This window comes from Physella acuta, unplaced genomic scaffold (assembly GCF_028476545.2).
Source record: "Physella acuta isolate Inbredline_101_S28 unplaced genomic scaffold, ASM2847654v3 ptg000544l, whole genome shotgun sequence".
NCBI lineage: Eukaryota > Metazoa > Mollusca > Gastropoda > Physidae > Physella > Physella acuta.
The window spans coordinates 1,022,194-1,048,588 of NW_026732063.1; the positions used below are offsets into that span (position 1 = coordinate 1,022,194).

Sequence of the window (26,395 nt, forward strand, 5' to 3'; positions counted from 1 at the left end):
TGGTTGATGGGGCTTCTTCAAGGGTTTGATTTGCCGTAATGTTAATGATATCATGCATGTGAGGCTTTTCTAAGAAGAAAATGCGTTAAAACACTTTTTAGTTATGCTTTTTTAAAATAGGCCTATATTTTACGACAACATAATCGTAATGAACAATAAAATGAATTTAAACAACTTTAGAATACACCTGTTTCGGCTAACATGAATGTTATTCTTCAAACTAGTAATGTTAATCGTGTCTTTTTCGCATTTTCGACTTATAAGCAATACAGTAAATTCCGATAACTTCCATATGCGTACAAGCAATGGCGTAGGCGAGGAGGGGTTTAATAGTGATTTAATAATGATACTTTCTTAACCCTCTACTGGGCATCATGTTTGGTACCTTGCCCCCGGCAACTGGGTGGATTTGGATTTCACCCAAGTTTTACTTCATAGTAAATGACTTCAGTTTTAATTATTGGAGTTGGTAGCAACATTGACACAGTTGAAGGTATTCAGAACAAGGTGGCCAGGAGAAATCACATTAATTAGTATAAAATTTACCATTACTAACAATAGGCCTTACTTAATTGTTTTATGATGCTGGATATTAAGCCTGGTAGGTATTTATGTTTATTAATTTGTACAGAAACAAAAAAAGGATTCCCAAACAAAGTTTTATTTTTCAGAAATAAAGAAAATGATACAAATCAATAAAGAACAGTTTTCAAAAGAATTTGTATAAAAGTAATTATTATAAAATAGGAATATAGCATTGCATAGATAAAAATAAAATACTTGACACAAACAATATGAGGAATATTTTTTATCAGAGAGGAGAAAAATATATGATGTAGTTTGAAGATAATAATGTACAGAATGTAGCTTTTGCAGATTAAAATGAAAATTCTCATGCCTATATAATTTATTGAGTAAATGAAGCAAGGCCCAAAACACTAGGCTAAATACTATGCATGGGACAGGCATTGAAAACTACAAATTGCATAAAGTGAAGGTTACCCTATTTATTGGCTATATCCACAGTAAAGATTTATGGCTTTATTACCTGCTTGTAAAATTGTTAAGGAAAAAGTGAAGTATTGTTAACGGCACATGTTGTCATTTTTTGTGTTCTCGGCACATGTTGCCATTTTGTGTGTTCTGGGCACATAATGACATTTTGTGTGTTCTGGGAACATGTTGCCATTTTGTGAGTTCATGGAACATGTTGACATTGTTTGGCTGTGTTCTGGGAACATGTTGCCATTATTTGGCTGTGTTCTGGGAACATGTTGCCATTTTGTGTGTTCTGGGAACATGTTGCCATTTTGTGTGTTCTGGGAACATGTTGAAATTATGTGGCTGTGTTCTGGGAACATGTTTGTTTCACTTTTAAATATTATAATAAAACATTTTTAGAAATTCTATATTAGGAATTGTGTATATATATATAAATTTATATATTTAATAAGACAATTGGATGAATTATAATAAACAGCAAAAATGATTCAAATAAGTTTAGAAGTATTTGGCTTGATGTCCCAACAGTGAACTGTATTCCGAGCTTGTTTCCCTAGTGATAAACCATCTTTTTTGTGCCACCCTTCCAATCAAATATCCAGCTTTTTCTTGGCCTGTATCATATTGCTGGTTATAGACTTGCTTGATTTGTGTATCACAATATGATTTTGAATGTTCTTCTGTAAATGAAATAAAGACAAAATATTTTGAAATATTCTTTTGTGGAACTAGCAAGAGAAATACATTACGAATTTATATTACTATCTCTACTATTTCTTTACTATAACTAATTACTTTGAAAAGATAAAGCACTGAACATGATGAATAACAAGAAACAAACATTATCAGCAAATATTATATATTTAAAATTGTGTTCATTCATATTGAAGATTAATGAAGTAGACTATCAATATTTACCCTCTTGATAGCTGATACTTTGATTTGATGTCTTTACTTTAAGCTTACACATCAGTCTCTGTGTGGTAAAATATGAAATAATATGCTTCAATAAAACTGTTTCAGTATATTAATTATATTAGATAAGTACATAGTTTTGAGCTCTATAACAATATGTGTTTCAATTATCATTCAAATATAATACCCTCTATGTCGTACAACTCACTGATTTATTAGAATTTAAGAAAAGACAATAATTAATAAAATATTTTGGATTAAAATCCATTATATTTATTTTAACATATAATGCTATCTCTTGCTATAATAATTACTTTAAAAAATGGGTTATGCCTATAGTACAGTTACCTGAGGATGAAACTAGGCACAGTGTATAGTCCACGGAGACTGATTAATATCCCTTGTAATTGAACATCAGTTGTAGTTATGAAATCTGGATGGCCAAACACACAGTCATAGTCCTGAAAAGCAATTTACACATAGATTAGCAAGAATATCTCACAAATTATTAAATTAAAGCTAACCCCTATTTAGTGCAATCCATCAAAGTAGTAGCATTTACAAAGTAATGTTTGTTCTGTCATTTACATACTTTTATAAAATAGCAATATATATATATATATATATATATATATATATATATATATATATATATATATATATATATATATATATATATATATATATATATATATATATACATATATATATATATATATATATATATATATATATATATATTCATTGTAAATTTTAGTTATGTCTTGCTATTAAATTTATTTACTCGACTGATCTAAACTCACTTTATTTAAACATAATATAGTGGATAAGTGTAGTGATTTTATTATTCAGCAATAAATAGCAGGCCTAAAAATTTTTAAATAGTAACGTTTGCGAATGAACACATTAAATTCTATGTATTTCCATTTCTATGTCTTTCCCAACTTGATGCATATTACTAACCAAGCATTAAACTATAGTCCTAAACCTGACTCTAATTATCATTTATCGGACAACCTGAACCTTTGCGATACCATGTTATAATATATTATTTTAAAAAAGAGCTTACCACTAATTACTAAAATCAATTGTTTTTAGTATTAACTGAGCCGCATACTATTTGCTCCTATTGTCATCACCAGAAATCCAGTATGTTGGCAAAGATTAGTCTCTAAGTTCCCTGCAACCTCCTTCCTCTTGAGTGCGGAAAACACTGAAATTATTAATCATTATTTCATTATGCCTAATAGTTTAAAGGTAGTATTAAAGTAGTACTAAATAGTATGAGTCTTAGTTACTATAGGTCTAATGATAATTATTATTGTGTATGCTTACATGCTTTAAGTTTTATGCACAATATTGGTATAAAATATTTAGTCTATAGTATATAGCCTAAGCTATAGAGTATATAGGCCTATAAGCCTAAATATAACAGCAGCTTGAATAATGCTCATTAGCATGCATTCACTATAAACTATAAAGATAAACAAATATTTCAATTTAATTTAATTATAACTAATAATAGTAAATAGGCTTTTTTCTTGTGGTAACAAATTTAAAGTATAGGGCAGTACAGTTATAGTATAGGCCTACTAGATTCTATATTTAAGTATGTGGGCTTTTCATTCCAATGCACCACAATAGATACCACACATGATCAAGCTGGACCTCTGATCTAAAGATTTAATAATTGGGCCTAACAAACAGTGAAACTACAATAAAAATCATGTAAATTACTAATTTAACCTTCTTACCTCCGCTTCTCTAGATCTAGATGGGTTTTCTTTTTATGCAGCCGTATGATTAGATTCTAGAATCTAGACTATATTCTAATAAACATGAAATAACTACTAACCAGAACACTAGATCTAAATTTCTATATTCTAAGAAATATGTATTAAACCTATAGGCCTAATATTTATTTTGAATTCCTATGCGATGTGTCGTGAACTGTAGGTTTCATGTTATTTTTGTAATGGCGGAAATCAGTTTAAAATTTCGTTTCCTTCCTTTTGTTATTCTATTTATAGATTCAAAAGTCGGAGCAATTATCATTGAGTTTGTCGGCTGATCCACACAGGAAGTGACCGTATATCTATTAGTTACTCAGTGATCCGATCATTGACAGATACAGAGATAGCCATTCGCATGGAGTGAGAGAGGAGAGAGAGAGAGAGAGAGGAGAGAGAGAGAGAGAGGGGGGGGGGGTGACAGATAAAGATAGTTATATATAGTGTGTTAATTTACTGATTCAATGATACTGAATAAAAGAAAAAAATAGGTTTTCAATATAGAAAATATGTAATCTAATTTTTAATAGAACGAATGCAATAATCACAATAACAGTTGCAGTCAAAATAAATTTCAATTTTCTTTGCAAACTCAAAATTTGGATTAGTGATTTAATACGTAAAGTAAATATTGATTTTGCCTAGTAAACCAATTCAAACATTTTTATAAAGTTAATTTGATTTTTCTCAAAGTTCTAGATCTTAATTACATCTTCAACAACAAAAATACGTTTATGTTTAAAACATCAAATGTATGTATGTAAATTAATTTAAATGATTTTGACCATACACCTAACTCTTACATACCGGGAAGATGGTGCTGGCTTTTATTTATCTATTTATTTATTTATTTATTCAATTACGTTAACAATAGTAGGCACGAAGGCCTTTTTTCACATTGGCCGTTTTAGAATAAACAAATAAAACAACAAATTAATAACAGCAATTAAAAAAAGCTATTGCATAGTAACGACATAGCAGTAACATATCATTAATAATGTGGAATGAAGAAATAACATAGTTATAATAAAAAATGAGATAAAATAAGAATATAATAGATGAATGAGAAATATTTGCACTGAGTCAGTTAGAGAGGTCATTAAATAATTGCTGTTTTAGTTTAGCTTTGAATATATTTTCAGATCTAGATAGTTTTATTTTATTAGGAAAATTGTTCCACAAAATAGAACCAGAGTAGGCGAAGTTGTGATTTTGGAAAAAAAAGTTGTATATGGGATCGGTAAATTAAGACGGCGATTTAATTTTATTTTAAAAGAATATACGTCTGATAAGTAAGAGGGGGCTGTTTCGTGAAATATTTTGTATAAAAAATAGATTTAGTATATATTATCTTTTTATTTAATGAAAGTATATTAGTTGTAATAAAAGAATCCAGACTACTAGACAAGCCAGTAACCAGTTTTATTTTCCTTTTTTGTAATGCTAGAAGAGGACGCTGCTTAGTTATAAAGCTACCGCTCCACACTACAGAAGCATAATCCAACCTAGATTGAATAAAAGCTTCATAAAAAAATTACATAGAACTGCTTGATGATAAATAGACACATATCATATAAACCATTCAAGTGTTTGTAGACAAGTATTTTACAGACATAGTAAGTTGTTAGAGTGTGTTTAACATGTTGGTTACATATGTTATTTTTTGAGAATTTAGCATCCACCATGTTTTGTGTTGTACTTTATAGACTAACGATAGTGTTGTACTTTATAGACTAACGATAGTAAAACTACTGTAAAAGGATAAAGCTGCGTCTTGATCTGCGCGAAACACTTTCAAGTAAAGTTCTTGACCTTTCTTCATGTCAACAACCACTGACCCAGCAGCGCTAGTGTCGGCACATTTCACTTCTATAGACTTACACCACTCTTCTCCAGCCACCACAGCGACTCTAATCAGTTTATCTTCCCATTCATGTAGAGTTACACAGACAAGATATAAACCATCATGTGGTGATACAAATTTTCCTGTTGTTTCATTAAAATGTTGACCGTTATATTCACGTACTTTATAAAATGTAGAAATAATTAATCCAGCACTGACAGGTGAGTGATCAGCAAGCTCCACATGACAAGCATATCTGTTACATACACGTGACTCTGTTGATTAGAAAACATCTGTATGAATTACAGGTTTAATTTCATAAATGGTGTCATCCATTTATGACGTCCACAAAAATTTGGAATTTCAGCAATTTTTTTTTTACTGAAGATGCATTTGTGTCTGTCTAGCTATTAACGAATATATAGGTTAGGGTAAATTCACTAATCAACGTGACGTCATTTCATTACTCTAACACAACTTCACGCTACCCATGTTCCATAATAAACCACCTCCGCCCTTTAGTCCTAATTGCGCCGACCGTGAGCCCTACACAACTGACCAAGCGAGTATATTATACACATGCTATTATTTAAATATCTTACTGTAAAGTGATCATTTGTAGTTTTTTTAAATCTATCTATATATATATATATATATATATATATATATATATATACTAGCCGTCCCGGCCAGGCCCTGCTCTGGCATCTGTGAAAAACCTTTCTATTAAAGACCATTACCTGTGTGTTTAGTAATCATCATAAACCCGGCATTGCCCACCCAAACCACAACCAACCAAAACAACAAAACGCAAACATAACGCTAACACAATTACAAATACAAAAGAAAATAAAAACCTAACAACAAACCCAACCACAATCACAAACACCAATACAAACACAAATAAAAAACAAACAAAAAAGCAAACGAAAACAAAAACCTAACAACAAACCCAACCACAACCACAAACACTAATACGAACACAAAGAAAAAAACAAACGAAAAAGAAAAAGAAAACAAACCAAATCCAAACGCAAAACCAACCAAAAACACAAATACAAACCCAAAGAAAAAAACACAAACAAAAACGAAAAAAGAAAGAACAAAAACAAACCAAATCAAAACGCAACCACTAACGCAAACCCACCTAAACACAAAGAAAACACTAACGCGAACATAAACGCCCGGGGCGGAATCACCTGTTTTAGCTTAATGAACGACTATGGTGGCCGGAAAGAACCGCAACGGAAAAAAGCGCAACGGAAAAAAGCGCTTTTTTCCGTTTGCGCTTTTTTCTGTTTGCGCTTTTTTCTGTGTGCGCTTTTTTCCGTTTGCGCTTTTTTCCGTTTGCGCTTTTTTCTGTTTGCGCTTTTTTTCGTTTGCGCTTTTTTCCGTTTGCGCTTTTTTCCGTGTGCGCTTTTTTCTGTTTGCGCTTTTTTCCGTTTGCGCTTTTGTCTCTTTGCGCTTTTTTCCGCTTGCGCTTTTTTCTGTTTGCGCTTTTTTCTGTGTGCGCTTTTTTCTCTTTGCGCTTTTTTCCGTGTGCGCTTTTGTCTCTTTGCGCTTTTTTCCGTTTGCGCTTTTTTCTGTTTGCGCTTTTTTCCGTGTGCGCTTTTTTCTCTTTGCGCTTTTTTCCGTTTGCGCTTTTTTCTCTTTGCGCTTTTTTCTGTGTGCGCTTTTTTCTCTTTGCGCTTTTTTCCGTGTGCGCTTTTTTCCGTTGCGCTTTTTGTTTTGCGCTTTTTTCCGTTGCGCTTTTTTCCGTTGCGGTTCTTTCTGGGAACCAACGACTATAGTACCCCAACTTATTCATAGTCTTTTGCACTCACTTAAACGAACGCGCCTGTTTCAATTTAATGAACAATTATAATACTCCAAGCTTATCCGTTAAATACCTACAACATTTGCACTTGATCAATCCCCGCTAATTATGTAATTATTTTTTTTCCCAACACCAAAACAAAGTAATAAAAAGTAAATTCTTTTCCACTAATGCAATGGTTTTATAAAGGGAAGTAATTGTGTTTTCCTAATTTATCAAAGGGAAGTAAGTGCTATAGGACTAAAAAAAGAAATAATTAGAGATGATATTTTTTTAAAACTTGTGTTTAATGAACATGCCGAAAATTATTACTTTCAGTTTGATAAATGAAAATTATTTCCCAAAACTTTCAATATTAATTTTTTAACTCATAAATTTAGACCACAAGGACTTTAATTATCTAACACTTAAATCCATCGAAGTATGTCAACGACAAACAAACAAACTTATTACATGTTAGTTACATACAGAATTGAGCTTTATATATTAGATATATATATAAAGCAATGTATGTGTGTGTGTGTGTGTGTCTGTGTCTGTCTGTGTGTCTTTTATACACTTCCACGCCTCTTATCACATCGCCGTCGAACTTTGGGATGTTGTTGAGAATATTCCTGGGGAGGTTTCAGCGGGAAAAAAAAATTAAAATTCGCAAGGGTGGCGCCCCGGCAGGGAGCGATTTGTTTTTTCTCTATAAACGGTATATAAAAAAATAAGAGTCGATTGCAGATTCACACTGTTCATCCAATCGCCGTAAAACTTTGGGGAGTCGAGTAGAGCAATTCAGGGAAGGGTTCTGTTAAAAAAAATCATTTTTAATTTCGCAAGGGCGGCGACACGGGATGCTGCAATTTTCCTCTATATACGGTATATAAAAATAAACGTCGATTCCGGTTTCACAGCGTTCATCCGATCGACATCAAACTTTGGGGAGTTGAATAGAAAACTCCAGAGAAGGGTTCTGCAAAAATTCTTTATTAATTTCGCAAGGGCGGCGCCTCGGGAGGGTGCGATTTATCTCTACAAGTGGCATATAAAAATAGTGATCTTGCATCTCTTTATTTATTTTGTGTAATTTGTTTTTATATTCTTTTATATCTAGAGACAGTTTCTCTAGTGTTTTGTTTGACTTGGATTCTTTTTCTTTTAATCTTTCAATTTCTTTGTTCAGCTCCTTTACTTTGTTATCTTGTTCACTCATTTGTTTTCTGATGTTTTTAAAACTCTGCTTTTGTTTTTTAGTCAGTTGTTCAATGTTTGCCCCCATGTCACTCTGTTCTGTTACAAAGTTGTCTCTCGATTGTTTTATTTCTGATATGTCATCTGTAGACTTGTGTTGTGTGTCCTGTAGGGAAGATAGTGCTGCTTCAATATAGGCGAGTCTACGCTCTAGGTCAGGATGTTCTTCAACTGAGGATAGTCGCAAATATAAGTCTGTAATTTAAAATGTCCAAAAACTTGAAAATTAGGGTGTTAAAAACGAATTTAAACCAAAGTATCAATCGTACATTGGTTTACAAAATACAATACATGTACATATTTTAAAATGATATCCAGTATATGATGCTATTAAACGTGTTTTACCAAAACATGATATAATATACCAGCTGTGTGTTGAACTTTCGTGATGAGTTGTCTTGGTGATTATACGGATAGTAATTCTGCTGTTTAACTTGTTATATCAAACATAACTAAGACATATGTTTGTCTTTTGTTTTGAGTTGTCTTGTTGATTCTACTGTTAGAAATTCTGCTGTTTAACGTGTTATATAAAAAAAAACTAAGACATACCCGCTGTGTGTTGGACTTGTGTGATGAGCTGTCTTGTTGATTCTATTGTTGCTGTTGTCTGTGTGTCAGACTGTGGTAAAGATGGCGTTGGTTTGTTGACATCCACGTTAGCCTCGTCTGGTGGATTGGGGTTCAGAATTTTATTTTAGTTACAGTTCAATGAATAATGTTTAATTGTACATACAAAATTTCTAGTAAGCTGCAAAGTGTTTTAATTTTTTACAATAATTTTTTTTTCAAATTTAGACAATCAAATTTTATTGAAATTATAATTCGTTTAAACATCTAATCTCTTCCATCTGTTAAATTTTCCAGGTCTACATATTTACATAATAATTTATTTTAAATTAATTTACAAACTAATTTATTTTCAATTGAACTAAGAAGTAAAAATCTAATTTATAAATTGAAAGAGTAACATTAATTTTTAACCAAGGCGTTTAATAAAAAATCATATAACATTCTATTAAGTTATTTCTTTCTAACTCTTTTTATGAATAAATAAAGTACGACAGTTGATTTCAAATTCTAAATGTTTACCATATTATAAATTATCAATGTTAATAATGTGTTAGTGTTAATAACTTAGGCCGGATTTATCAACGTCGCAATTTAACTTTTAATAAAATTACTACACGTATACCTTCGTAATTCTTTTTTCCCTAGTTTCCAAGTTCTGGTTAAATATTTGAATCAGTTTGTCAATGGGCATCAACCTTTGTTGTAGGAGCTTGTACAACACACACTGCTAAATGAGCGACGATCACAATTGACAATGTATACATTTAACCATTTTTATTGCATAATAAAACTCACAGAAAATTAAAATTGAAATAAATGGTATTACTATTGCTATAATTAAAAATTTAAAGTACATTAACTACCCTTCAGAAAAAGATTAGTGTAGAAAATAATTAGCAATTTTAAAGTTTACCTTTGATTGCAACTTTTCAAATCCGGTTGATGTATTGACCACGATTTTATTATGATTTTCTTGTAAAGAAACAATCAAATCAGAAAGACTTTTAATTTCTGGAGTTATACTGTCTGTTTTATCTCTGTGATCTTGCATCTCTTTATTTATTTTGTGTAATTTGTTTTCATATTCTTTTATATCTAGAGACGGTTTCTCTAGTGTTTTGTTTGACTTGGATTCTTTTTCTTTTAATCTTTCAATTTCTTTGTTCAGCTCCTTTACTTTGTTATCTTGTTCACTCATTTGTTTTCTGATGTTTTTAAAACTCTGCTTTTGTTTTTTAGTCAGTTGTTCAATGTTTGCCCCCATGTCACTCTGTTCTGTTACAAATTTGTCTCTCCATTGTTTTATTTCTGATATGTCATCTGTAGACTTGTGTTGTGTGTCCTGTAGGGAAGATAGTGCTGCTTCAATATAGGCGAGTCTACGCTCTAGGTCAGGATGTTCTTCAACTGAGGATAGTCGCAAATATAAGTCTGTAATTTAAAATGTCCAAAACCTTGAAAATTAGGGTGTTAAAAACGAATTTAAACCAAAGTATCAATCGTACATTGGTTTACAAAATACAATACATGTACATATTTTAAAATGATATCCAGTATATGATGCTATTAAACGTGTTTTACCAAAACATGATATAATATACCAGCTGTGTGTTGAACTTGTGTGATGAGTTGTCTTGGTGATTATACGGATAGAAATTCTGCTGTTTAACTTGTTATATAAAAAAAAACTAAGACATATGTTTGTCTTTTGTTTTGAGTTGTCTTGTTGATTCTACTGTTAGAAATTCTGCTGTTTAACTTGTTATATAAAAAAAAACTAAGACATACCCGCTGTGTGTTGGACTTGTGTGATGAGCTGTCTTGTTGATTCTATTGTTGCTGTTGTCTGTGTGTCAGACTGTGGTAAAGATGGCGTTGGTTTGTTGACATCCACGTTGTCCTCGTCTGGTGGATTGGGGTTCAGAATTTTATTTTAGTTACAGTTCAATGAATAATGTTTAATTGTACATACAAAATTTCTAGTAAGCTGCAAAGTGTTTTAATTTTTTACAATAATTTTTTTTTTCAAATTTAGACAATCAAATTTTATTGAAATTATTTTCGCTTAAAAATCTAATCGCTTCCAGGTCTACAAATTTACATACTAATTTCTGTTAAATTGAAACAAGAAGTAAATACCGAATTTATAAATTGAAAGTGTAACATTAATTTTTAACCAAAGCGTTTAAAGAAAAATCATATAACATTCTATTAAGTTATTGCTAACTCTCTTTATGAATATATAAAGTATCACAGTTAATTTCAAATTCTAAATGTTTAAAATAATATCAATTATAAATGTTAATATTGTGTTAGTTCTTGGTATATGTCAATCTCTAAGAAAATAATATGTTGTGTGATAGTGGATTAAGAGAGAAATTATATCCCTTAACAATGTTATGTCCCATTTGTTTTAGTTAAATTGTAAGACAGTTTTTTGCGTTTTTCTCACACCAAACTTTTAAGCTACATGACAGCAGGCTTAGATATTTTAAATTATAAAGTGAATTAAAAAACTGACCTAAAATATGTGACGTCACATCCAACAATGCCGTGGCTGCTGTGTCCAGTTCTTGTGATAGCTCGATGTAGCTGACAGATGATTGGTCAGTTTTTTCTTCTAGCCACGCCTTACTTTTTGTAACAACCTGGTGATCACAAACGTAAACATTATTTCAACTAGCCACGTTTTGTATGGCTGTTTTATCAGAACATGTCAAACGTAAAACACTTTCAGAGGCGTATCCGGGTTTTCGTTGTAGGTGGAGAGAAAAGAGCACAAAAAGGCGCCGAATTTTTAACACGTTCAATATACGTATATTATATATATATATATATATATATATATATATATATATATATATATATATATATATATATATATATATATATATATATATATATATGTAATTACTAGCTATATGTCATTACTTCGCTATGATGTAAAATAAATTGAAAGTAGCACTCTGTAGAAATAAGAAAAAACACAATGTATGCCGACAAAACAAAAATTGTATCAATCTAAACAAACGAGAAAAATGGCCCGTTGAGGAAGAATACAACGGGCGCTAGGTTGATAGTGCTGTCTATGTTCTCGGTAATTTAATTTATACAAAATATAGTCATAGGCATATCCCTAAACCATGCACCTAATCTCATTCATGACAAAAGTCGCATTTAGAGTTTCTTTCAGGCAACTCTACTTGGGAGGAGGGGGCTTCGCCCCCTCCCCCCCCCCCCCCCACACACTCCAAAACATGTCTACCGTCCCATTCAAGGAAATATAATTATATACTTTTTCCAGTGTCCGCCCCCTCCCAGAAAATTCTACCCCGCCCCCGAAAATTTCAAGTACCCCCACCCCTCTCCGGGGAGGAAAAAGTCTGACAGAAACACTGGTCGCATTTGTAGATCATACAAACTAAAGGAAGAATCTGGGCGGGGCTTCGCCCCTACCGGAAGAGATGCTTGGAAAAAAACTGCACGCTAAACACTTTTTAGATTAGAAAAAGTTCCCCCCTCCGGGGAGGAAAAAGTCTGAAAGAAACGCTGGTGTCACGCTTAGCCACTACCCGAAGAATTGCATTAAAGAAATTGCAAGAAAACCACTTTTTAGATTAGACACATTAATTAGGCGGTAATTTTATTATAGAGTATCGATGAAGACATTTCTTTTGAGTTGGGGAGGGGGGGGGGGGGCTCAGACGCTCTTACGCGGGGATGGGGCTTCGCCCCTACCCGAAGAATTGTATGCAAGAAACTCTTCACGCAAACCATTTAGATTAGACAAAATTGCCTTTTTGTTCAATGTTTACTCGAGAATCAATGACGTCATATTACTGTGTGCACTCTCCGGCTTGATAATATTTTCTACTATATGACGTCATACTTCGTTTCCGTCTGACTGTTCATGTTTTTAAATTGCTTGTGTTTTCTCTAGAGCGTTCTTGTCAGATACATAGATACACAGATAGATAGATACACAGACAGCGAAACTATTAGTATTATTAATAAGTGAAATAGGGGAAGTAATCACTCTCTTAATATAAATATGTATATATCTACACATGTAATTATAAATGTCAAAACAAATAAATAATCACTTTAGAATATAATGAAATTGTTTAACACTATACGTGTTTTCAAAATGTTTATGTCTATAATCAAAATTTAATATATCGTCATCATAAATGCTAAGGTAATACAGCATAATGAAAGTTTTTAAAATAAGAGTTGGTATAAAACCACGCTTTTCGATAGAGTAGAAAAACATTCGGAATAACAGCCTACATTTAACTAACAATCGGTCTTTTAGTTCAGACCATATATTTTTAATTAACTACTCCTTGTTTGTGTTTTTTAAAGATCATTTTTAACATAGTGATAGGTATAGGTTATATCACTGTATTGATCACACACCTTTTTACTGGTAATTGCAAAAACAATGTTCACAGAGTTTTACGTTTAAAAAGCTAATTTTCTGGCGGCATAGTACTTAGGTACATGATTAAGCGTTTTTCTACATGTACTTAATAGATCAGTTCGGGGTGGGTTGGGGGTGGGGGTGGGTTTAACTTCATTCACCACTGTTCGGTCACTTTAGGTCAATTATCCAACTCAGTGTATACCTAGATGTGACATTAATGTCGCTCTACACAATTGTGGTGGTGAGGTGTGTATATGGGGGGGGGGGGGAGATAACCAACTCAGAGTGAACATGGCGTCAGTTTTTAGATGACTGTTCTAAACGTACATATATATTACACAAATATATATTACACAAATAAATATTACAGAAATACATTTAAATAAGTAGCAGTGGTATTATGACCATATTTGTTTTACAGAGAGGTCCATGGGGAGGGCGGGGGGTTGTAACTGTTTCATATACTTTGTAATCTTATTCACTATCGCCCAAACTGTAAGAATACTACTACTTCATCGTGATGACGTTGTTGGCCTTGTTAAAATTTCACCACCACTAAGCAGTTTGATCATAAGTAAATTTAAATAGAGGTGCCACATCAGTTGTATTTGTTTCTGTATTGTAAATTTTAAAAAAATTAATCACACGATTCAAACTGTATATATAAAGTAATTATGAGTGAAGTTTTATGTATAACATTTTCTAATTCAATTATTCGTAAGCAAATACATTACACAGTTGCCTTAAACTTAACACTCCTCTTGCCAAGTGGTACTACCCGTAGAGGTTTTTAAACATTGCAATGCATCGTAATGGTTATTTTTAAAATGGTAAACTGATGCAGCTGTTAATACGTGTTGTAAACGTAGACACTACTAGACTAGTACAATAATGCTTAACTGTTGCATGAAAAGAAATCTTGTGGTTTACATAGATGTGCCGACCAAAAATATCATTGTTTAAAACTTTGAGTTTAAAAAGTTTCCAAAAAGGCGCCACTTTGCTGAAAATGGCCAGAGGGGGAGCTGGCGCTCCCACTGCTCCCCCCTACGTACGCTACTGAACACTTTCTATCGTCTAAATGATATATTACTAAGTAGGCTTATATAATGTTTAAATCTTTAAATAGTATATTTAAAAACAATATATATATATATATATATATATATATATATATATATATATATATATATATATATAATTTAATGAAGATACTAGGGTAAGTTTATTTTACTTTTCAAAAATCTGTTTTGTGTAATTAAATTATTTAAAAAAAGTTGTTGTCTCAAAAGAGCACCCATTAATATTAAAATTAGTAGTAGCCTTAAAATGTTTTAATCTTACATTTTTCATACGTTCAATCACAGGTCCCAGAACTTGTATCTTTTCTTCCAAATATTTTATCTGTTCTGTAACAACCTTGACCTGAATTCGTGTAGGCATCTGGTTTAAAAATAGAATCTTCACTTTATACATTTTTTTGCTAGTCGCATAAGTCAATGTGATAAATCATAGATGACAGAGACATTTGGTTTACTAACAAGGGTTAAAGTGGAGGATATGTTTAGTCTCTTATGCTTATGACAGATGTGTTGAAATAATTTATGTTTCATGAAACATAATTGCATTGTAAAAAAGGGAGTAGAATGACGTTTATCCGTGGTTGTTACGATCGTTGATGCAGAGATAGGTGTAAACATTTGCAGACGTGTGTGTTAGCATCTGTGAAAATATACATTGCCACCCCCCCCCCCTACAGCATGACTGCTATAACACAGCAATAAAATATCAAGGTGTGATACCAAGGTGTGATACCAAGGTGTGATACCAAGGTGTGATACCAAGGTGTGATACCAAAGTGTGATACCAAGGTGTGATACCAAGGTGTGATACCAAGGTGTGATACCAAGGTGTGATACCAAGGTGTGATACCAAGGTGTGATATCATATTTAGATACCAAGGTGTGATACCAAGGTGTGATACCAAGGTGTGATTCCAAGGTGTGATACCAAGATGTGATACCAAGGTGTGATACCAAGGTGTAATACAAAGGTGTGATACCAAGGTGTCATACCAAGGTGTCATACCAAGGTGTGATACCAAGGTGTGATACCAAGGTGTGATACCAAGGTGTGATACCAAGGTGTGATACCAAGGTGTAATACAAAGGTGTGATACCAAGGTGTCATACCAAGGTGTCATACCAAGGTGTGATGCCAAGATGTGGTAAATTAATTTCAGCAGTTGTTTTACAAGCTATGGATCGCTAGCAGGATATGGGTTAGTAGGAAAGTAATATATTAATATTTGTAGTGATAAAAGGTGTACATTCCTTGTAAAATGTTATTTTAATACATACTAATACTACGGAAAATTATTAAAAAAACAGGAGTAAACTCCCTAAACATTAACGGTATATATTTGTATATTACCATAAGTCGGAAGGCACTTTCAGTGCAATCGGGCGTTAAAAAGGTTTTTAAAAATTTATTCTTAAATAACTAAATAGGCCCTACAGTATAACAGTAGAATTGTATCACAAAAGTGCATTTGCTCAACTATCTAGTCTGTAATAAGTCAGATGTCTAAAGTTTATCTATCAATAACTTTTGGTTTGCTAAATGTAAACTTACATTTGACTGAATAATCCTAAGTTCTAAGCTGTTTGACACTTGATTTATTCACTCCACTTAAACAACAAAAGTTGCAGCCACCGTGTAGTGTTGCCTGTTTTATTTGTACTTTGTAGTGACCCGTTCTTTGGCTTAATTTCTTATCATTTATCTTAGTTGAATATAAACACAAGAACATCGAATCGTGTTATTGTGCAATCATTGTCTGATTTTATCACTTACATCTGCTCTAGTTTAGTTATGATAAAATAAAACAGTATATGACTGGTTATAGTCTGTTTATAAACTAAATTGGTTGTATGTCAGCGATACATTTCTCTGCATTGTACAAAGTCAGCGTAGAGTAAATAACAAGCAAATAAGATGGGTGAAATATAAACCTCGGATCTAGGCCTTTTAAATATCAGTGGACGCCCATGTTAATGACGAACCATTGATATGAAAATTGCTAAAAGCGATACCAATTTAACTGGGTATTTCTACAACAAAAGAGACAGCAATGGCTATTAATAAATATACAATTAGAGATAAAGTTTATTAGGCTCACCGTGAATAATAAAAAAAATATTTCCAAAACAAATAAAAATGTTAAATTTGCAAAATACAATTATATGTATCAAGTATAGAGCAATATTTGTGATTGTCAAATCAGTTTTACTGCATCCATTTTTTAATATTTTCTTATTAAGGACTAAATAATATTACAAATACACATTGGAGAACTGAAGTTTAAAAATATTTATGCGGAACCTGCAGAGGCGTAGCGATGGGGGGGAGGGGGGTACATATGTCCCCCGGTCGCCAACCTTAGGGGGCGCCAAAATGGGTTGAAAAAACAAATTAAAATGTTATTTTAGCTTCATTTTTGCATTATAAATAGTTTGATGGGAGGGGGGGGGGGGCGTGCAACATCGAAAGTTTTAGGGGGGGGTGCAAATCGAAAGTTGAGGGGGGGGGGTGATAATTGAAAATTTGCTCCCGAGGGGGCGCCAAATTGAGAGTTTGTCCCCGGGCGCCGGAAAGTGTCGCTACGCCTCTGGGAACCTGATAATATTTCTGCTTCCGGATCAACTGTAGTTTCGTTGAAGAAAGGCCAAGAACTAAATTTTCAATAATCAAAATCAGCATCTTTCCTGCAAAAAAAGAAGCGTTTTCACTATTTTAAGAATTTAGCTGATAGGAATATAGTTGTTTTTATAAACCAAAAATTTAAAATCGAAATATAAACGGCATCAGTTGTACATTACCATTAGGGTTGATTCACACTATGAGCTTAAAATGATCTTTATTCACTGAAGAGGTAACGGCGTGGCTATGCGATAGAGTAAAAAGCTGATAACTCGAAAGTCTCAAGATAAAATCTGGATCCAGTAAGTTCAGCGTCCCTGATTCTGCTTAGCTCTGATGTCCACCTAACGCTAAAACTAAATCGTTTTTACATATGCCGAGGTCAAGAAATATAAGAACTCTACTTTGTCGGCCAAATGGATCGCTATGTGTGAAGATTATTTACTTTATACACTAAATATAACATGGTTGTTTAATAACTCTACATAGCATTACTTTTACTGCATATAATATTAATAATGAATATGGTCTGTCTGGCTAACGAACAACACGTTATGGTCTGTCTGGCTAACGAACATCACGTTATGGTCTGTCTGGATAACGAACTTTGTTTAACAAGTTGTTATGTCCATGTAATGGAAAACCAGAGAGTGAAATATTTAGATAAATGTGAGAGATTGAGGGTAGAATATTGAACAATGGTAATAAAACAAATAAAACATTTAACGATTAGTTATCATTGCGAATTATATAATAGCTTTTACTATTGTTACATTTAAACGAGAAAATCAAAAGGTAGAATTGTCATTAAATTACAATTATTATATACATATGTTTTAAAATATTTTGTTTTCAAAGCAAACTTACCGATGAGATGAAAATCGTTAGATTACTTTGAAATAGTATTTTCAAGTTCACCCAGCTAAATAAAAATAAAATATATAAATGAAAGAATCACATATCTACAAAGGCTATCATACACAACTGGTCTACCGATTCCATAGATTATGACAACTTGTAAGAAAAGAAAATGATTAAACGTATATATAAACGTATTTTCTTATTTTAAGTATTAAAATTATTTTTCTGCAAATTAAAAAAAATAAAATAATGGACATATAATAACAGACTTTAACTGAGTAATGTAGGACTGATCGGTGTTGTAATTTATTGTTTATATCCCAGGTTCTGGTTAAAGATCTAAATCAGTTTCTCAATGGGCATCAATCTTTGTTGTAGAAGTTTATACACAACACTGTGCTAAATAGATGATTTATACATTTAACTATTTTATTGTATATTAAAACTCACATACAATTAGCGTTTATATAACCTTTATGATCATAAGTTAGGTTAGTCAATTTTAAAATTTACCTTTGATTGCAACTTTTCTAATTGGGTTGATGTTTTCACAAAGATTTTATTATTTTCATCTTGTAAAGAAGCAATCATATCAGAATGGTTTTTAATTTCTTCTTTTATAACGTCTCTTACATCTGTATTAGCTTGCATCCCCATATTTATTTTGAGTAATTTATTTTCATATTCTTTCACATCTAGAGAAAGTTTCTCTAGTGTTTTGTTTGACTTGGATTTTTTTCTTTTAAAGTTTCAATTTCTTTGTTCATCTCCTTTAATTTGTTATCTTGTTCACTCATTTGTTTTCTGATGTTTTTAAAGTTCTGTTTTTGTTTTTTATTCATTTGATCAATGCTTACCCCCAAGTCATTCTGTTCTGTTACAAAGTTGTCTCTCCATTGTTTTATTTCTGATATGTCATCTTTAGTTTTTAGTGTTGTGTCTTGTAGACAAGATATGCTGTTTTCTAGAAGACCCAGTCGGGTTAAAAAATGTAACAGCAATGGTTCAAACAGAATAGAATAAGATTAATGTTTGTACATTTCTTATTCTATTTTAAACGTTTTAACTTAGCAAATACAAAATATTTTATACCAGCTGTTTGTTGACTTAGTTTAGTGACTTGTTGAGCTGATTTATTTTGGTCACGTGTCTCTGTTGCTGTAGGCTGTAGTGTAGACTGAGATATAGATGGCGTTCTACCATCTACACCGCCAGGCTCTTTATTTTCACCTTTTGGTAAAAGTATACATAATAAGTTGAATTTAAATTACAATTATTTTCTCTTTTAAAACAGCAATTGAGATTCTGGGGACATATAATAGGAAACAAATTACGTCAATAATATATTTCTCGAGCTTATATTAGATAATTGGCAATATATAATATATGATCTTATATTTTATACTGGAAAAGTAAATAAATTCGTATATTTATCTAGAGATGGTATGGGAACTCTCGCTTTAAACTAGTTCTTTAGTTCATAACTGATAACATAATTTAGACAGACTTATTGTATTCAATGTTTACTTAAAATGTTTGAAGCTACATCCAACAAGGCCGTGGTCGCTGATGCAAGTTCTTGGCAAAGCTCTATGTATGTGATAGACGGGTTGTCATTTTTATCTTCCATCCACGTCTTGCTTTTTTCTAATGCCTGATGATATAAAAATTGTCAAAGTAGTTAAAACTATGTGGCTGCTAAACGTAACTTACTACTACCTACATGCTAATACACGAAACAACATTAAAACAATTCAACTGTAAAATATGAATAATGGCTCACATTTTTCATCAAGCCAATAACAGGCTCCATCAATTGCATTTGTTCTTCCAAATATTTCATCTGTTCTCCAACAAACCTCAGCTGAATTCTGGGACGCATCTAAATAAAACAAATATAAGATTAGTGTCTTTAACTGTCAGGTTAAGTGGGTAATTTGGTTTGTCGATCCAACGTCCGAGTCACATGCTTTTGGTTTTCATTTGGTTAATTTTTGACCCGCTAGTCTGCCCAAAGTCAAGGAAATTGTCTATTATTAGAATGATAGATTTTTCGGTTTGGAGGATAAAGGCTGAGTCATCAGTTTACACTAGAATTTTGTTTGTTTGTTTAGTTTGGTATGTCCATTTCTCTGATATCTATTGTTTGTCTAATGCATTCTAACAGGGGTTCAAGTGTTAGTATATAAAGGATTGGAGATAGGGGGCAACCTTGTCTGTCTGATTTATTTATTCTAAAGGGTTGGGAAATATTATGGTTTATCAGTAGGTGACTATGTGCATTAAAATAGTTCATTTTTATCCATGTCGTAAAGTATTGTCCTACACTGTTTGCTTGTAAGATTTTGTGAAGGTATGTGTAAGCTAACCGGTGGAAATTTTTAAAGTCTAAACTGAGTATGCATGCTTGTGTGTTTTTCTCGTGTGTAGTGGATGATGGCTCAAATTAAGTAATTGTAATTTTGTATGTTACTACCTGTGATGTTGCATTGTTGGTCTGCATTTATTATTTTAAGCAAGTGTGGTTCAATTTTTAAAGATTAGAGCTTTTGTTAGAATTTTTTTATAATCGGTGTTTGTAAGAGAAATATGTCTATAGTCTATAGTTTTGGGTTAATTTAGGATCGGTTTTGGGTTTGCGTATTAATGTTTGGTATGATCTATTGAAATTTTCGTGGCATTGTTCTAGCAGAAACTTCTTCTTCTTCTTCTTCTTCTTCTTCTTCTTCTTCTTCTTCTTCTTCTTCTTCTCCTTCTTCTTCGTTCTTAAATGAGAATATGGTGGAGGATTTAGACAACATGTCCAACTTCCTGAATAAACCGGACTGTGGTCTCCAGATCAGCAGGTGCCCCATATAATTTTTCCCTGAGTGGGGTGAGCCGGGGCCAGTGTCTGACTCGCGCCTGGCTATATAAATGGCATTCCATTTCTCTAAAGATAGCTAAAAGAAGAGGAGGAGGGGAAGTGGGGGGGGGGGGGGTGTTAGGTCGGCTGAAAAGGCTCTATAAAATTTGCTTGTCCAAGTGAGTTGTTTGCGTGCAACTTGAGTTTTGTTTTGGCTATGTAGTCTTTCTAAAGGGAGTTTCAATGTTAATTTTGTCGCTGTCTTTAAAGGGTTTTATAAACTTAATGTATTTGTCTCGCGTAAATGTGTTTGTCACTTCGAACTTGTATAGTTGCGTATAATCTTATATGTATATAATAAACCGAGAGTAATCTCCCCTAAATTTTCTCAAATATTCTTATATAACACTACGGGGGATGGCATCTCGGTATATAGACATGATTTTTAATCAATTTTTAATTACCTAAACTTTTTTTAAAAAATTGAATAGAATCTCGTAGAAAAAGAATTGCGCACCAAGTGAACGCCAAGAAAACTTTGTATAATGGTGCGGAATATTATTAGTACTTTATAAATTCACATGCGTTTTTTTGAGAAATCGGTAATATCGTCCTTTAGGCGGAAATTACTTACATTTTTACAGAAGGCCAAAAATTCAATCTTTAACTTACATGTGGAACTCCATTTATTTATATGAAACAGTACACAAGTTATAGGCTTTTGAAAAATTTAAAGTAGAATAAGTTCCACTTCTGGTTACCGGAAATTGCTGAAAAGTGGATACAAAACTACAAATTTGATTTAATACTTATATATGAAATTTCATCAACCTAGTTTTAACGGTACTCAAGTTATTGTGTTCACACACATACACACACATACACACACACATACACTCATAGGCCCTACTCACACAGAGACATACGGACACGATTGCAAAAGTATATTTTTCCGACCCAGGGAAGTGTAAAACGTCGAGATTTTGCACGATTAGAATACTTTCTCCATAATTCGTATACGAGAAAATAAAAAGCAATGTATGTCTCTGTGTCTGTCTTTTATGCATTACTTTACCTTTCCTCAGCTCGCCATAAAACTTTGGAAAGTTGTTGTGAAAAAAATTTCAAACTCGCAGGGATGACGCCCCGGCAGGGCGCAATTTGTTTTTTTCTCTATATACAGTATATAAAAATAAAAGTATAGTGCGGTTTGACACCGTTCAACCGATCGCCGTCAAACTTTAGGGAGCTGATTAGAACACTCCAGGTGAGTCTTCTGTAAAAACTCATTTTTAAATTCGCAAAGGCGGGGCCACGGGAGGATGCAATTCTTCTCCATGTACGATAAATTTAAAAAAAAAATATTAAAAGTCAGACACGGTTCGACACTGTTTTTCAGAGTGCCATAAAACTTTAGGGAGTTAATGAATACTCCCAATGTGGTTTCTGGGGGGGGGGGGGAGGATTTAAATTTCGCACGGGCCGCTCCCGGTAGGATGCAATTTGGCGCGTTGGTCTTTCTCGCGAGTGCTTTGGCGACCACGTTCGTTCTAAACAGTGTGATAGACAATGGATATGATGGGGCGTTACAGTCGCTCACTAAATTGAATCAGGTGTGTCCCCGGCGCGATGTTAGGGTGCGATTTGGCTGCGAAAAAAAATCCAGTTTCTGCCCCCAAAGGCTAAAGGCCCTGTGATAGATTTTTAAAAATGTGTTTACTTTTAAATAAAACACTTTTAGAACATAAAATGACGCGTCTAAGAATATAGGATTGGTAACGCATGGATGAAACCCTTCTTATATATTTCGTCAGACTTTCTTCTATTCCCGCGGCAACGCGCGGGGACGAGTACGCTAGTTGTCTATAAATATTGATTGAATATTTTTCGGGACAGTTGTCTCTTGGTTATTGATGTCTATGAGATGTGTGATTTGTTTTGCCCTCTGTAAACTTTATTCTAAAATTAAGGTGTGGTGTGGGGAGTTTTCCGAGCCTTTTTTTCTTTTCTACTTCAAATTTGTGCTCCTCTATATTTGTACTCTTGTATTTTAGAACGTTCCGTCTCGATTGAGTCTATTTGTTCTTTGTTGTTGTTAATTCCTTTAAATATACTTTTTTCTAGTTTAATTTCTATGTGGGCCTAACGCTGTTAATGCTACAAGCATATTGAATAGCTATACGCTTAATGTCTTGTTTAAAATCTTCCCAATGTTGAATTTTGTTTGATTTTGGTGCTGATTCTGTGTACAATTGGATTATGTCTTGTATAGTTTTGATGTAGCGCACGTCTAGTAATAGTGTATTATTGAGTTTCCAGTATGTGTTGTGTTTTTTTTTGTGTTTGTTCTTTGTTTAAAGTTGTCAGGACTACTGCATGGTCGTTAAACTGTAGTGTTGAGAATAGGCGTTCTACTTTGTTGATTTTCATGTTCACTGGGGCGTAAATTCTGTCTAGACAAAATCTATTCCCAGATGTGTTACTTACGTGGGTGGTTTGTAAGATGTGTGTATATCGTGCTCTCTATGTGTCGACTATTTTAAAGTATGTTTTAATGTTGTTGATTAAGTAAGTGTGTGGTTTGTCTGCGGTTAAGCGGTTTCGAATGATGTTTTTTTTTGGTCTAATTAAAGTCCCCAACCAAAATAATTTTTCCAGGTTTTTATAAAATTTACTGTCTGTGGGTCTATGTCGTCCATGTACGTTGAATGGGTTTAGTTATCCCCTTGTCCCTCGATTGTAACTATTGCTAATTTTCCTTCAGAATTACTTCACTATATAAAAAAATACAACAGCGGGAATTTTTTTTTTTACTTTTTAGTACTTTGTTGAGGTATCGCGAAAAAATGATTACATAAATAGCGGGGATTGATCAACTGAAATGTGGTAGGTATCATAAATACTGCCTTTCATTTATTTTAAACACTGAACGTACTGTTTACTAATTATTATTTTTAATCAAAGACAGTTGACGTAACAAAAGACATCTTTATTCGGGAACTGGAATACCCGCTGGTTGTAAATGTGTCTTTTTTTGCGCACTTAGAGGAATTTGTTTTTGTCCGTCGCACCAAACATGATGAACGTCGTCTTTTCTTTACCTACCATAGTGCGTACGATTTTAAGCAGACATTTTAACAGTACTTTAGCAGTTCAGTTTTTACAACGTTTTCGATTGTAAAGGCAAGATCGAAAAACAATTTATTTTAAGAGCTATGTTTATGTTTTATAGCTTCAACGTTACCATAAGATGACATTGCTTTGCACTGCAAATAATTTTTAATCAATAACAGTTTGGAAAAAAAAACTCCTAAAGTCCTCTGTGTTTACTTTTTTCTTTCCGTTTGCAGATAAGCTTGGGGTATTATATTCGTTTATTAAAATGAATCAGACACGTCCTTCGGCGCCCGGTAGGGTTCGATTTGGCGCCTTGTGCTATTCTGTTAGCGCTTTGGTGCATAATTTCGTTTTTAATAGTGCGATAGACCATGGGTAAGAAAAGTTACTATATTCTTTAAGTGAATCGAATCTGGACAGGGTGCTACTTGGCGTCCCAGGCTTCTTGTGTGTGCTATGGCGCCGACGTTCGTTTAATTGAGCGCATACAACTAAGAATAAAATTGCTTACTATAGTCTTTTACTAAGCTGAAACAGTCGGTTTTGCCGGAGCTCCAGAAATGTACGATTTAGCGCCCAGGTCTGAACTATGAGCAGTAAGCTTTTATGTTTGCATTTAAGTTTGTGTTTATATTTGCGTCTATTTCCATTTTTCTGAGTTATGTTTGCGTTTAGTTTTGCGTATGTGTTTCTATTTGTATTTGTGTTTGCCTTTTTTGTTAGCGTTTGTGTTTTTTTGTGTTTGTGTTTGGCTTTGCGTTTGTGGTTTTGTTTGTGCTTTGCGTTTCTATTTGTTTTGTTTTTGTGTTTTTGTTTTCTTTATGTTTGTGTTTGCGTTGTGGTTTAGTTTGCGTTTGCGTTTTTGTTCGTGTTTTGTTTGTGTTTGTTTTTGTGTAATCTTCTTTTGTGTTATATTACTGTTTTTGTAATTTTTTTAGGTGGTTGTCGTTAGGCTTAATTCGAAAAGTAATATATTTCCTAAATCCGAAAAATGCCGGGTACATGCTGATTACTAACCACACAAGTCATGGTCTTTTACAGATACGTTTTTCATAGCATAGAGGCCAGTACAGGGCCTGGCCGTGACGGCTAGTCAATATAATTATAAAATTATATATATATATATATATATATATATATATATATATATATATATATATATATATATATATATTGTTACGACTGTGGGGGCGTATATAGCAGGTGTAGGGTTGACAACAGACGTGACCCAAATTGAACAGGTCTAGATGGAGACAATCAACGAGGCACGTGTTAGAATTAGATTACATTTACGGACGACGGCATCAATGGGGGTAGGTGTAGAAGACACGTATCTAGTTGGCCTGGGTGACCGAAATGGGGATAGTTTATTAGCAGGGTCTGACAATTTAATCAGGTACCCCAGACCTGTTGGCGAAATGTAAATTAGGTTAGGCTTGAGTGGGAAGTGTTGGTGCATAATTAGCCCCGCACCTGGACATTCGTAGTCCCTTATTTAAGGAGGGGGAGACGGCAGACTGGGAAAACTCACGGACACTCACGAGTCACACACGGACTGTCTCGGATAGCTAGGTTTAGAGGAGACAGACATGGGTCCTATCTGTGAGCTAGTGAAAAGCCACGACATGTATTAGACCTAGGCTAGGCTAGACAGTTAGGGACAAGTAGGGTAGTCGTACTAAGGACTTTAGTTGTTGTAGCTAGTTGTGTATATTTCTGATTGTTGTACTTTGGTGGCGGGTTAACTCTAAGTGTTGTAATGTGTGGCAATAAATAGAGATCACCGAAGTTGGCGTTTATTTATTTTTATTTTCTTCTTCTTATTTACGATTTCCTGACTAGTTCGAAAAGATTAGAGAAAGGGGTCGTAACAATATATCTATATCTATATCTATATCTATATCTATATATATATATATATATATATATATATATATATATATATATATATATATGGAATCTAAGACTTGATTTATTTAAACATTATTTGTAAGCAGTTTATTTAGGAGCATTTGCATTTAAAGGACATTGACTCAACCTTATATTGTTTATGATTTTACAGTTGCCTAACCAATATATCTTTGTAAAAATAAAGCTGGTGTTAAATTATGGTGTTATGATAAACGTTACTATTTTAAAATGTAAACTCAATTTTGACTGCAAAATAAAACAAAGATCTCAGTTGTTTTTCCCTTTGTTTTAGACACTCTAGTTCCAGTAGTAACAAACTGTTGCTCCGCTTCAATGAACAAAGTGTCACGTCAAG

The 26,395-nt window shown here is 33.0% G+C and overlaps 3 protein-coding genes and 1 long non-coding RNA gene across 5 annotated transcripts in view; all 4 read right to left on the reverse strand.

Moving 5' to 3' along the window:
* Positions 1 to 1,368: 1,368 nt before the first annotated feature.
* Positions 1,369 to 3,827, reverse strand: LOC131946116 (uncharacterized). Its single transcript, XR_009387656.1, has 5 exons — positions 3,672 to 3,827; positions 2,987 to 3,130; positions 2,266 to 2,378; positions 1,921 to 1,978; positions 1,369 to 1,682 (listed from the first exon to the last, which is right to left on the reverse strand). It is a non-coding gene; the product is annotated as an uncharacterized LOC131946116 (long non-coding RNA).
* A 1,931-nt stretch (positions 3,828 to 5,758) lies between these two features.
* LOC131946098 (leucine zipper protein 1) overlaps positions 5,759 to 26,395 on the reverse strand; it is a 74,428-nt gene continuing 53,791 nt past the window's right edge. Inside the window, exon 6 of the mRNA XM_059306739.1 lies at positions 5,759 to 5,825. The gene's annotated coding sequence lies outside the window, so the exon portion shown is untranslated. The remainder of the gene's footprint in view (positions 5,826 to 26,395) is intronic.
* On the reverse strand, positions 8,330 to 16,333 carry LOC131946124 (uncharacterized). Of its 2 annotated transcripts, none has more exons than XM_059306773.1 (8): positions 16,239 to 16,333; positions 14,949 to 15,047; positions 11,700 to 11,826; positions 10,967 to 11,083; positions 10,092 to 10,585; positions 9,801 to 9,902; positions 9,158 to 9,274; positions 8,330 to 8,776 (listed from the first exon to the last, which is right to left on the reverse strand). In XM_059306773.1, the coding sequence occupies exons 2-7, from the start codon at positions 15,045 to 15,047 to the stop codon at positions 9,200 to 9,202; spliced, it is 1,014 nt and encodes a 337-aa protein (XP_059162756.1). In that variant the 5' UTR covers positions 16,239 to 16,333; the 3' UTR covers positions 8,330 to 8,776; positions 9,158 to 9,199. The 2 variants fall into 2 exon arrangements, with proteins under 2 accessions (XP_059162756.1, XP_059162754.1); XM_059306771.1 differs by having other exon boundaries at positions 9,801 to 9,905.
* LOC131946095 (uncharacterized) lies at positions 18,507 to 20,123 on the reverse strand. The gene is made up of 5 exons (XM_059306737.1): positions 19,951 to 20,123; positions 19,695 to 19,821; positions 19,260 to 19,397; positions 18,681 to 18,877; positions 18,507 to 18,566 (listed from the first exon to the last, which is right to left on the reverse strand). Exons 1-5 carry the CDS (start codon positions 20,047 to 20,049, stop codon positions 18,507 to 18,509), a joined length of 621 nt encoding a protein of 206 aa, XP_059162720.1. The 5' UTR covers positions 20,050 to 20,123.

What these genes read in the sequence shown, in the direction of transcription:
- LOC131946124 (XM_059306771.1), bottom strand. Translation starts at nt 15,047, where the DNA reads ATGCCTACACGAATTCAGGTCAAGGTTGTTACAGAACAGATAAAATAT. An exon ending in TTGAAAAGTTGCAATCAAAG is followed by an intron (nt 9,906 to 10,091) that starts GTAAACTTTAAA and finishes TCGCTCATTTAG; the next exon opens with CAGTGTGTGTTGTACAAGCT. An exon ending in GGGAAAAAAGAATTACGAAG is followed by an intron (nt 9,275 to 9,800) that starts GTATACGTGTAG and finishes CCAATCCACCAG; the next exon opens with ACGAGGCTAACGTGGATGTC.
- LOC131946095 (XM_059306737.1), bottom strand. Translation starts at nt 20,049, where the DNA reads ATGCGTCCCAGAATTCAGCTGAGGTTTGTTGGAGAACAGATGAAATAT. An exon ending in TTATTGGCTTGATGAAAAAT is followed by an intron (nt 19,822 to 19,950) that starts GTGAGCCATTAT and finishes TTATATCATCAG; the next exon opens with GCATTAGAAAAAAGCAAGAC. An exon ending in TGTAGCTTCAAACATTTTAA is followed by an intron (nt 19,398 to 19,694) that starts GTAAACATTGAA and finishes TTTTACCAAAAG; the next exon opens with GTGAAAATAAAGAGCCTGGC.